Below are 11,376 nucleotides of genomic sequence, written 5' to 3'. Positions count from 1 at the left end.
TGATAAAATGAGTTTGGGACAAGTCTGAATAAAAGAGGGATTGAGCTCTTTTTTTTAGTTGGGTCGGATCTGGAGAGGTTAAAAAAATGAAGAGAGTAATTTTTTCATGTCACGTAACATTTTTGGAATTAAAAAATCAATTTAAAGATTTTTCTAATTTGGTATATTTACGAAAATGATAAATATCCACCATTTGTCAGACGATGAGATATACATGCATCAATTTTTAACGAGTCATATATCCACTCTAATAGCAAAGTTGAAGGAATATTTCCCCTTTGCTATAAAAAAGAACAAATGTTCAAATGGCAATATCCTTAGCAATACCTGCCACAAATTATCAAGAGTACAAAACAAAGAAGAAAAATATAAGAACTTTAAAATAAGTACCATTAAACCCAGAATACGTACGAGTGATACCATCAAAGGAAAGCAAGAAAAATAAAAATGGCAGGAGCAAGCATAGAATAAAACTCATTCATAGTAATATTTAATCACCAGTCGAGAATATAACAGTACAGGATGAAGCTTAGGCATACTGTTTAGTAAGAATGTCTCATAAGCTGTACGAAAAAAGGACATTTAAAGAACATATGCTCAATGTTTTCATTTTCTTATATCCCGGAAAACCTGTGACTGGAAGAACTGCTCCCAGAACTTGCTGCGGAATCTTCAACCAGCAGCATAGTGCAAATCTGTCCATCCTCTCTACCAGTAAAGAAATAGGAAAGTGAAGAGTCTGATCCATCATCTCTTGGACAGAACATGCTGTGTAATTCAGAATTCAAACTCACAAAACATCAAGGCGGCTTCAGCTGCAGTTCAAGATATACACTGAGGTGAGGTATGACATACAAGAACAGAATGAGCTTAAAACTGGAACTGCCCCACCCATCCAAACTCACACTTACATCATCATCCAGTTCACATCTTAGTCCTCTAGCTGACAGGTCCCTCACCCACATTGTACTCAAATTCATAATGGATCAATCAGGGATATACCTAGATTTAACCACAGACAGTATGTCACCTCATCTACTTCCTACCTGAATTTGCAAATCACGGATCTTCTAATACAAAGAATCAGGACTTTTGAAACCAGACCTCTTTAAGCTTAAGAAAGATTTTGTTACTCCTAGCTAACGTTATTCTTTCAAACCCTTTTGATTTGGCAAACCTCAGTCATTAAGTATAGCAATACGCCCTTATTGGACTCCAAACCATAATAGAGATGTACAAATTAGCTTCAGAGCATTCAAGAAATTCCCCAACTGAGCACTTACAGGTATCTTGATTTCTGCAAATGCAACACCTTTGAAGAACATGAACATGCACAACATATTTGTGGGTTAATTTCAAGAAGCCTCAGATACAGATGCTCCAAAGAAACACCAAAATGTATCATGATCCTTTACTTTAACGAGTCAGTCCAAGTGTATGATCGAAATTATCCTACTTCAACTTTAACATATCAAATGAATATCTAATAAAGCTTAAAAGCTCATGTTGGGATTACATACACAGCTCTTTTTCTAATAAACAGTACACACAAGTAGTGCTCGATTAGGGTGTCTTCTGCCATGCAGAAATGCATACATTGTGTTAGATCAAAATATATGAGTTAATACCTTCATGAACTTTTCTTGAAAATAGTAACACTGACCAAAGTGGAAAACAATGCTAGAAAAGCTCCATTTCTTGAGAGCAAAAACTCAGTCCAGGTCAAGGGCTTGGTAATCTGAGTTAACACTTCCTGAAATTGCTCATGCAGAGCTTCCAATGAGCTGGTGTTATCGATCACAATATCTGCCTTTGACCTCTTCAGATCCAGGGACATCTGCGCATTTATCCTGCTTTTGGCCTCCTCCTCCATAGATCCATCTCTAGTCATGAGCCGCTGCAGCTGTGTCTCAGGGTCAACCCAAATGACAACAATGGGTTTAGTCCATTTATCTATCTTGGCCTCAAACAAAAGAGGAACATCAAGAACAATTATGGAGCAACCCTTTATCCACAGCTTCAAAACTTCCATTAACATACCATGTGAAATAAATGGTGCTAGCAACCTACATAGACCGCACCAATTCAACTCTTAGGCAATCTAATAAAACTAGGACAAAATATTATTTAGAGTAAATCAAGAAATATAAAATTTCTATGAACCAATAAATCTTATAGTAAGACAGATTTTACCAATCACATTTGACCTCCATATTTTGTTGTTCAACGCAGTTTTGCGCCAATAGACCACACGCAGGCTTGGTTATTCATGAAGAAACTTTGCCAAAATCTCATAGGAGCGGCCCACTCCACTTCTCATATAGGTGAATTCCATCAAGTGTATACTACTTTAAATACACCATCCTTAAGGACTATAAAATCATGAGTTAATAACTCATCCTCACAATTAGTAGTAGTTCAAAAACTCACTTTTAGTGCGCAATGTCAATATTGACTTGTTATTACCTATATGAACCTACTTCATGGGATCTCCAAACACATAGGTTGGGTTATCATATTTATTGAGAATCATATCAGCCTTACCCCAATCTCTTTTGATGTTTGAAGGGTTAATTTTCTTCCCACGGGTTTAGTCAGGGATTGGCCAAATTCACTTCTGACTTCACATACTCAATGGAAATTCATTTGCAACTAATATGTTTTGTACCAGGAGGTAGATCAGTCAAAACCCATGTTTTACTTCTCTTGATAAAACCAATTTCTATTTTATTGTCTCGTTCCAATATTCAACATCAGAAGAATATATAGTTTCAAAATAATTTGATGGTTCATTATGGACAAGAAGAGTTTGAAAATCATTTCCATAAGAAAAATATTCTTTTCTAAGCCTTTGCTCCTTCTCAGTTTCTCATTAGAGGTAATCCCTAATATTTGGAGGTGACATTTGGTTTTTAATGACATTTATCCAGAGTGCATTCTGCAAAAGATTCAATGCAGATAATAGAACTATCCTTTCTTATGCAGATGTAGTTCTTTTAGCACATTCCTTTTAAGGCAATTACTAGAGCACTTTAACTTAAACAGAATATAGTACTATATTTCTGCTTCTCTTGATTTGACAAGAAGTATCCAATTGAAATAGAAAATACAGGATTAATGAGCTGCCAATCTATGCCTTTTTTTTTTTAACCTTTTGACATCACTTTATATCAGAGTAACAGTTGAGAATGAAAATTTAAATAGCAATAAAGCAGGAGTACTTGAGCAGTAGAATTTCACTCAGTAATTATGTCATAGTTTCATAACTATTTTACCTATTAAGAAGCTGACGTTTTTCAAGATCAGAGAATACTATTTGACCTAGCTTTGCACGATCAACTTCTCCATTATCCAATAAGATGTCCTCACCAAATGCGGCCACAACCTTTTTCCAACCACCAGTTCCTTCCATCAAAATGTTCTACATAATTTCATATTTTTGTCAGTAAAGAGCTTTACTGAGGATTTACAAAATTTAACAGATGGATATACAATAACTCAAGTACAACAATTTAAGACTCTTTAGATTTGATAATAAACTAAATAGACCTAGTAATAGAATGAGAAAAGCAAGAGGAAAAGTAGTTACACGAGCTACAACGTCAGCATCAACAACGGGAATACCATGAGCCTTGAAAAGGTTGGAGACAGTGCTCTTCCCTGAAGCAATTCCTCCGGTCAGTCCAACTATCCTCATTCTAATTTCGGGCACAAATCAAGTAATGAGGAACAACTAAGGCTGCTCAAAGTCAGTTGCTTCCTCTGCCTTACTTTTCCATTGGCAAACGACCTTCTTGATTCGGGGATATCTTCAATATCAATTTCAAACTGAACAATAAGTTGCAGGTTCATTACCAACAAAAAAATTAAACACATAACTTCTGTTAGCACCCTAAATTTATCAAGTAGTATAAAATTACAGATCCCTATAGTGAGGTAGAAACATTTTCAAGATAAAAGAGACAAATATGAAAATGAAATTCAAATTGGTGGAGAGCACCAAACATAATGTAACGTCCCACACTGTCGTGCTAAGGTTTGAATCATTCGACGTATGTGATTTGACCTGACCCGGAAAATTTTGGTGGTTCTTTGGTGTTTATAGGACTTATTTATGATTGGTGAAGTGTTATGTAAGTTCAGAGTCAATTAAAGATTGAAAAGATCAAGTTTGAAGGTGTTGAGCTATGTATGGTGTGAAGTACGATCGTACATTGCATGTACAGGTTGTACCTGCATCGTGGTGAAGCTACAATTTAGCAAGGGAGGAGCCAAGTACATACCGTACACAGGGCCGGCTCTTGCCTATGAATTTTTAGGCCTCAAATTTCTGTAAAAAAAAATCATGTTTAATTTTTTCATGAAAAAAATTAATTATTTATAATTAAAAAAATAAAATAAAATAAATATATATATATATTCTTCGCTAACACTCACATTATTTATCCTTTTTAACCCCTTCTGTACTTTATTTCTTCAAATCTTTGATAGTTACAATAATATTCTGTCAAAAAAAATCAATAGCCAAAAAGTGTTGAACAAAGTAAATTACAAATATTTTTTTTATTTCTTCGTAATTTTTCATATTAAAGTAGGGTATACCAAATTATCAACTTTTTGAATCAGATTTTATGATTCTAACTCTCATCTTTATTTAAAATTTATCAACTTATTACTTATAAAACTATATTATTGATTCGTATAATAATTGTCTCAATAAAATGATGTTTTTCAATGTTGAATTGATAAAGTCTTGCTTAAAAATAATAATTATAAAAAGTATTTGAAAAATTCATTTATAAAAAAAATATTAAGGAATAATTTACATATAAAAATTTAGAAAAATAAATAAATACAGATACAATTTATTTAAATTTTAGACCTCTAATTAAAATTTCGCTTTAGGCCTCTTTAGGTATATATAATGGATGGAAAACTAATTTGATTAGATTAATTGTGTAGTTCAACTGAAGAAATTCATTGTTACTTTCACAAGATGTCTGCATTAAGGAAAAGTCTAAGAGAGCTTCCTTTAGTCTGCTCATGAATGAGAATTGGTTGTATAAGTTCATAAGACAGGGTTTTAACATCACAATAAACAAGCAACAATTCCTCCATTCAGCAGTGTAAACCAACAGCTTGTAACACAAAAATTCTGCCTTAAAAGAAAATCATTGACTCTAAACGCACAGGAACAGAGAATGTCATAGATTGCACTTCGAAGGATCATTTAGGTGTGAACAATTTTCAACTAAGCGATTCGACCAAGCAGTCAACCTACCTATCTACCCCAAATTTCACTCAAAACCAACTCCTAATAGCGCTCGGGTAATCAGACTTCAGTAGTGAATATATTGAGCACATAATAAAATGGAGATCAGGTTTAACCAAAGGCTCAAGTCAAGCAAACTAATAAAAGAACCCATTTCAACAGTTCAAAATTCATGGCTATAGATTAGCATACTGCTCCATGTAACAGTTTCCCTCTCCCCAATCTCCACTTCCAAACAAATTGGTCAAATCTGAACAAAACACTTTAAAATCAACCCGAACTACCCCACGCGCACTTATACACCTCTCCAAATGTCGCTCGGCTACTCAAAACTCAACCGGCATATGAAATAGTCTCTCAGACAATTTGTCGAACACATTGCAGGCAGAACTTTAACCAAACTGTTTTGCACTAGCTTGGTGATTGACTTACCCTCTCATTTACTGGAAAGTATAGTTCAATCCAGAACAAATACATCACAATCAGAATTGAACAATTTGTGCAAAAAGAAAAATTATGTAATAGAAAGAAAGTAAGGAGAGAAAAGTGTAGAGGAGAAGAGACTTTACCTGAGCCTGAGCGCCACTGAAAACCTCCACTAGTGGTGAAGTTGTGTGATCGTGTAAGTGAGCGAACCTGTTAAGAGAAGGGAAATGGATCAAGTATGGTATTTGTAAGCTATGGATTCTTAAATGGCGTAAATGAATAATTTTGTTGTTGGGAGTAATTAATATGGTCATGAAAAAATATATATTCTTCTTGATATATAATTAGTAGAAGCAGGGGGTGTTTACATTTGGCTGAAAAATCGAACCAACTAATTTTAAAAATTGAACTCTAATTTGATTTGATTTTAAAATCCATAATAGTTGATTTGCTTTTATACTGTTTTTTTTATAAAAAAAATACCTGATTAAACTGATAAATTATATATACAATTTTTTTTTATATATCTACATATACTATTAATTTTTCATAAATAATTATAATTTTTTTATACCTTTTAATCACTAGTTTGATATAAATCTACTTATTTCACATGCACTAATTTCTTACAAATATATTTCCAAGCCCAATACTGGTTGTTTGGTAGGGTGTATTAGGATAAATAGTTCATCTATTATATACTCGCTCCATTCTATATTAATTTAATTTTTGAGTCATTTTCCATTTTTCAAATTAACTTAATTGTTCAGTTTTCAAGACTACTTTTAGAGTGTTATTCCAATTTTACCCTTCATTAGTTAGTATTGGAATTCGTGATTAATTAATTTAGTTATTTTAATCATAAATTTTTCAATAATTAATAAGGGTAAAAATGGAAAACTATATTCAATTTATATCTTAATCTACTTTTCTTAAAGGGTGTGAAACACCTCAAAAATTCAATTAATATGGAATGGCGGGAGTATGATACTCCCTTTGTCCAACAATAATTGTCCACCATTGACTTGATACACCCCTTAAGAAACTATAAATAGAAGGGTAATTTTACTATATCACCCTTTGAATATAATAAATACAATGTCTTGAAAAATGTAATAAAGATATAACTATAATTAATGATAAGGGTAAATTAGGAACTAAGTGTAAAATTATTCATTGATTTCATAAAGTGGACAAGTATTGTTAGACTCCTAAAATAGTATAGTGGACAACTATTGTTGAATGGATGGAGAATTATTTAGTACTATATTTAATAGAAATAATGGGTATAAATACCCTCCATTTAGTGGTATTAGTTACACATATAATTTAACACCATGTGATTAATATATTTAAAGACAGAAATATCCTCAAATCATTTTACCATTTTGTTTATTTTTTGATTTTATGTTTTATATTTGTACTGGTAGATTTATTTAAATTAATTAGCTTACAAATTTTATTATTTAGAGAGAGTTGTTTGTTGCTAAATAAATCCAATACAATATTTGAAATGTGAGTTGTTTAACATTTACTAATTGATCACATGATGTGTGTGTGGTTTTCTAATTATTTGTGTTTTGAATAATTTATAAAATTGCATATATACTAAAACTACACCATGCAATTTTTATGTGCAAATGTAGACGGTTTATTCGATTTTAGTATTGTTTATAAAGGAAAAATTCTATAAAATAGCAAACTATTAATTCAAATTAAATGTTATAACCACAGTTTCATTTAGTTGGAATCCGTAGCAAACACTTGACATTCGTCTCTCCCTAGAGAATCTCGCTTGCCACTCTCCCTCGCCTCTCTCACTTTTATACAAACACAAATGTATAAATTGCGTTTGTGTTTGTATAAAAGTGAGAGAAAACTGTATATACAACTACAAATACATATATTTTCGTCCTATACACTTTATAATTATATAAATATAGATCTTCACCTCTAGTTCTCTTTTGCATTTCTCTCTTTCTCGCTTTTATACAAAACACAAATTATACAAATTACAATGTGTAATTTGTGTTGTATAAAGAGAGAGAGAGAGAGAGAGAGATTTGATATACAAATGTTTTATTTCGATTCAACGTAATTGTATACAAATTCAAATTGTATGCAAATATACAAACACAATCATTGATACATATACATAGTAGTTACATATATACAATTATCTAACCGATATACATATACAATCGCTGCGCTTTTATACAAACGAATGCCTGCTTGCGATTTAGACAAATCTGATGCTCCATAGCAAACATAAAAATTTGCTATGGAGCGCAATTATGCAAACTATAGTTATAGCATACCAATATGATTTTTATGTTTTGCTAAACCTAAAATTTACTCTTTATAAAATTAACGTTTTGTGAGTGATCAATTTATTAAGTTGACAATTGTTTACCCTCAAATAATTCAAGTGAGAAAATAATAAACATGACAAAAATGTTCTTCTCCTAGCTAGTTAGAAAGCTACAAAAAAATAATATTGTCCGGGAATTATATGAAATAGAAAATCTCATAATAATTCAAGAGTATAATTGGAAAGAAGTTTTTAGGAGAATCTTACAAACAGAAGATTAAGTGGGAAGCAATGAATCAAACAATTGATAAGAAATAACCTCTGCATTACTAATTCTTGCCTAACTAATCAAACTGCTATTTGTCTGACCCACATAAAATCCGATCTCAGTTAGACTATTTATTCACATATGGAGGCAAAGTTATATCATGACGTTCGATGAAGCAAACAATAGTTGCTACTTCTTCAAATCATGCAGAGATAATAGTCATTCATGAAGCCAGTCGAGAGTGTATATGGTTGAGATCAATGACTCAACATATTTTGCAATTATGCGGTCTTTTTGTGCAAACAAAGACTCCAACAATATTGTATGAAGATAATGTTGCTTGCATAGCTCAATTAAAGGGAGGATATATCAAAGGAGACCGAACAAAGCATTCTTTTTCACACATGTTCTTCAACAAAATGGTGAGATAAATGTTCAACAGATTCGTTCGAGTGATAATTAATCTTCCAGATTTATTCACTAAGGTATTGTCAACATCAACATTTGAGAAGCTAAGATATAAGATTGGAATGCGTCGTCTCCGAGATATCAAGTAAAGTTTTCATCAGGGGGAGTAAAATACGCGATGTACTCTTTTTCCCTTAACCAAGGTTTTGTCCCATTGGGTTTTCCTAGTAAGGTTTTAATGAGGCAGCACTCAAGGCGTATTACAAGATGTGTGTACTCTTTTTCCTTCACTAGGCTTTTTCCCACTGGGATTTTCCTAATAAGGTTTTAACGAGGCACATTATCTATAAACATCCAAGGGGGAGCGTTACAAATCCATTTAATTGTGGATGTTTATTTTCATCAATAACCTAACGTAATGTATTAATTTAATGTAAGCCTTAAAGATGTATTAACGTATTTGGTTTAAGATTGTAAACGGGTGAATTCTACATCCTATAAAAAGGTATTCTTTACCCTTAAGAATGACACACTTGAAGAGATTAAATAAGGGTCTCAACTTTATATTTTCCATCACAATTTGTCTCCCTATATTATTTAAGTATTTTTGTATTTTCCTCTTGTTTTACAACAAATATGACAATTTAGCCTTACTAATAAAAAAATCGGTATAACCATAAAATAGAGGTGGAGTCACAAACCAATCCAACATGCCAAAATCTCTCTACCATCCTCTCCTCTTTCATCAGGAACAAATATACATTGAGCTTTTTGAATGTTCGAGCATCCATTACTTTCGTTCGAATAGACTATATTTATATAGAAATTTCAAGTAATGGTATTAAATTAAAAAATGAGCATCCATATAAGAAAATGTGAATTGGCACGGGTGGTCATACATGGGTGCTAAAGGTTGGCAACAAAACATTCCAAGCTGCTCTTTTGGTGATTTTTTCTAGAAAAGCTTTTATTAAAATTGAAAACGTTTTTTTTTATCCAAAATAATATTATTATAGTTCTTCATATTAATTTTTTTGATATTGTGTTTAGATATGCTTGTCTTTTTTTATGAGTCATAACTTTATTTATTCTATTTTGTGATTGATACTTAAGAGAAACACCATGACTTTAAAATTCTGAATCTGACATTGGACACATTTGTTGATTTCTCTGCCATTGGAGGCCTTTTTTCACCGCCGCCAACAATCCCAAAATCCAGTATAAACAATATTCCCTTCTCATACTCATTTAATTATATAGATATGATTGTTCAAAATCGAACCGAAATTGATAATTTGAATCGAAAAAAAGTTATTAGTTATCGATAATAGGTTATTAGTTTAACGATTTTGATAACAATTTTGATTTTCTTTATTATCAGGCTATCAATTCATAACAGTTTGAAGTTTTTTCTTAACAGGTTAATCGATAATCCAATAGTAAATTGATAAACTATATTTATATCATTTGGTATATAAAGTCTTTGACTTAGAATTTAGTTTCCTATTTTTATTTCTAACAGTCTCAAACTTTCGATTATAAGATGCAATGTATCAATTCATGTGCAGGGTTGATTTGATTTGTCACCATGTTTCTAAGTGATTTTCAATAATTTATTTTTATGTCGAATCTTAACAATTAAATCAATAACCAAACCGATAACGATCAATAACAGATAAATTGATAATCGATAAGTTAAGTGTTCTATGAGGATTTATCATGTCCACAAGTCAATAACTAATCAACTTTAAAATTGGACCTAACTGACCGAAACAGCACTAATTACTAGGGGTGATCCCCATGATGATTTTATCAAATATTGTTAAAAATATCTTCTTGAAAATTCCTAATCTCAACATTGTCTAATGTAATAATTTGTCGGTAATTGCCGATATAACACTTCCATTAAAACCTTAAACAAAGCATATAGAGGCATCATATCTTATTTTATTATAGAAATGATCTCTTATTGAAAGAACTTGGAATTAGAAAAATAGCTCGCCTAGATTTATGTTTTTATTTTATTCTTTAAGAAATTTCTTAAATAAAAATATTCATACAATTAACTTTAAAGTAATTAAAAGATCAGCACTATTTGACTAATCATTATTTTTTATATTAGTTTAGTAAGTAATAAATAGATATGAAAATTTGTTACAATAAAATTAAATTAAGGGAGGTAAGCATAATTTCGTAAACTACAAAAAAGGTTAGTGTGAATGAACTAAATCTGAAGAAAAGTCTCTTAAATTATTCTTATTTTTTAATATTTTAATTTAAAATGAAGTGCTTATATATCATACATTTTTTTCAAATAAATAAATAATAATAAAAAAGTACTTATATATTCAACGGAGAGTTTGCTTTGGCAGAGGACTGATAAAAGGGTTTTCACTTTAATTATGGAATGCGACCCAAAGTAAAAAAAGTAGAAAGAGTCAATTAATGAGTCGACACTTCACTCAATGAAAGCTTAAATTGAGGAACCGGAAATTGCCTTGCAAGTTCGTTTTCTACTTTTATTTAAACTTTTGCTAGTTCTTTTACAGGTTTCTTTTTCTCATTTGAATTCACTTCGTAAAGTTCATATTGAATTATCAAATGCGATTTCTAGCCAGGGAATTCGAACTCGAACTTCTTGATTTAGGATGAAGGAGTATAGTTAATAGTTCTCTTACAAGTTGTTATATC

At 31.4% G+C, this 11,376-nt stretch overlaps 1 protein-coding gene across 7 annotated transcripts; it reads right to left on the bottom strand.

The window, feature by feature from the left end:
- Positions 1–463: 463 nt before the first annotated feature.
- On the bottom strand, positions 464–6,027 carry LOC102587364 (dephospho-CoA kinase-like). Of its 7 annotated transcripts, none has more exons than XM_015304223.1 (5): positions 5,842–6,027; positions 3,590–3,828; positions 3,276–3,421; positions 912–2,066; positions 464–834 (listed from the first exon to the last, which is right to left on the bottom strand). In XM_015304223.1, the coding sequence occupies exons 2-4, from the start codon at positions 3,695–3,697 to the stop codon at positions 1,631–1,633; spliced, it is 690 nt and encodes a 229-aa protein (XP_015159709.1). In that variant the 5' UTR covers positions 3,698–3,828; positions 5,842–6,027; the 3' UTR covers positions 464–834; positions 912–1,630. The 7 variants fall into 7 exon arrangements, with proteins under 7 accessions (XP_015159709.1, XP_006364955.1, XP_015159711.1 ...); XM_006364893.2 differs by having other exon boundaries at positions 464–815; positions 1,629–2,066; XM_015304225.1 differs by having other exon boundaries at positions 831–2,066; positions 5,837–6,027.
- Positions 6,028–11,376: the final 5,349 nt, after the last annotated feature.

The sequence above is a fragment of the Solanum tuberosum genome, unplaced genomic scaffold (assembly GCF_000226075.1).
Source record: "Solanum tuberosum cultivar DM 1-3 516 R44 unplaced genomic scaffold, SolTub_3.0 scf00524, whole genome shotgun sequence".
NCBI classification, from domain to species: Eukaryota; Viridiplantae; Streptophyta; class Magnoliopsida; order Solanales; family Solanaceae; genus Solanum; species Solanum tuberosum.
The sequence above is the reverse complement of the archived record's forward strand: the minus strand, read 5'-3'. Positions and strand labels throughout refer to the sequence as shown.

What these genes read in the sequence shown, in the direction of transcription:
- LOC102587364 (XM_015304223.1), bottom strand. Translation starts at nt 3,697, where the DNA reads ATGAGGATAGTTGGACTGACCGGAGGAATTGCTTCAGGGAAGAGCACT. An exon ending in ATGCTGACGTTGTAGCTCGT is followed by an intron (nt 3,422 to 3,589) that starts GTAACTACTTTT and finishes GAAATTATGTAG; the next exon opens with AACATTTTGATGGAAGGAAC. An exon ending in AAACGTCAGCTTCTTAATAG is followed by an intron (nt 2,067 to 3,275) that starts GTAAAATAGTTA and finishes CGGTCTATGTAG; the next exon opens with GTTGCTAGCACCATTTATTT.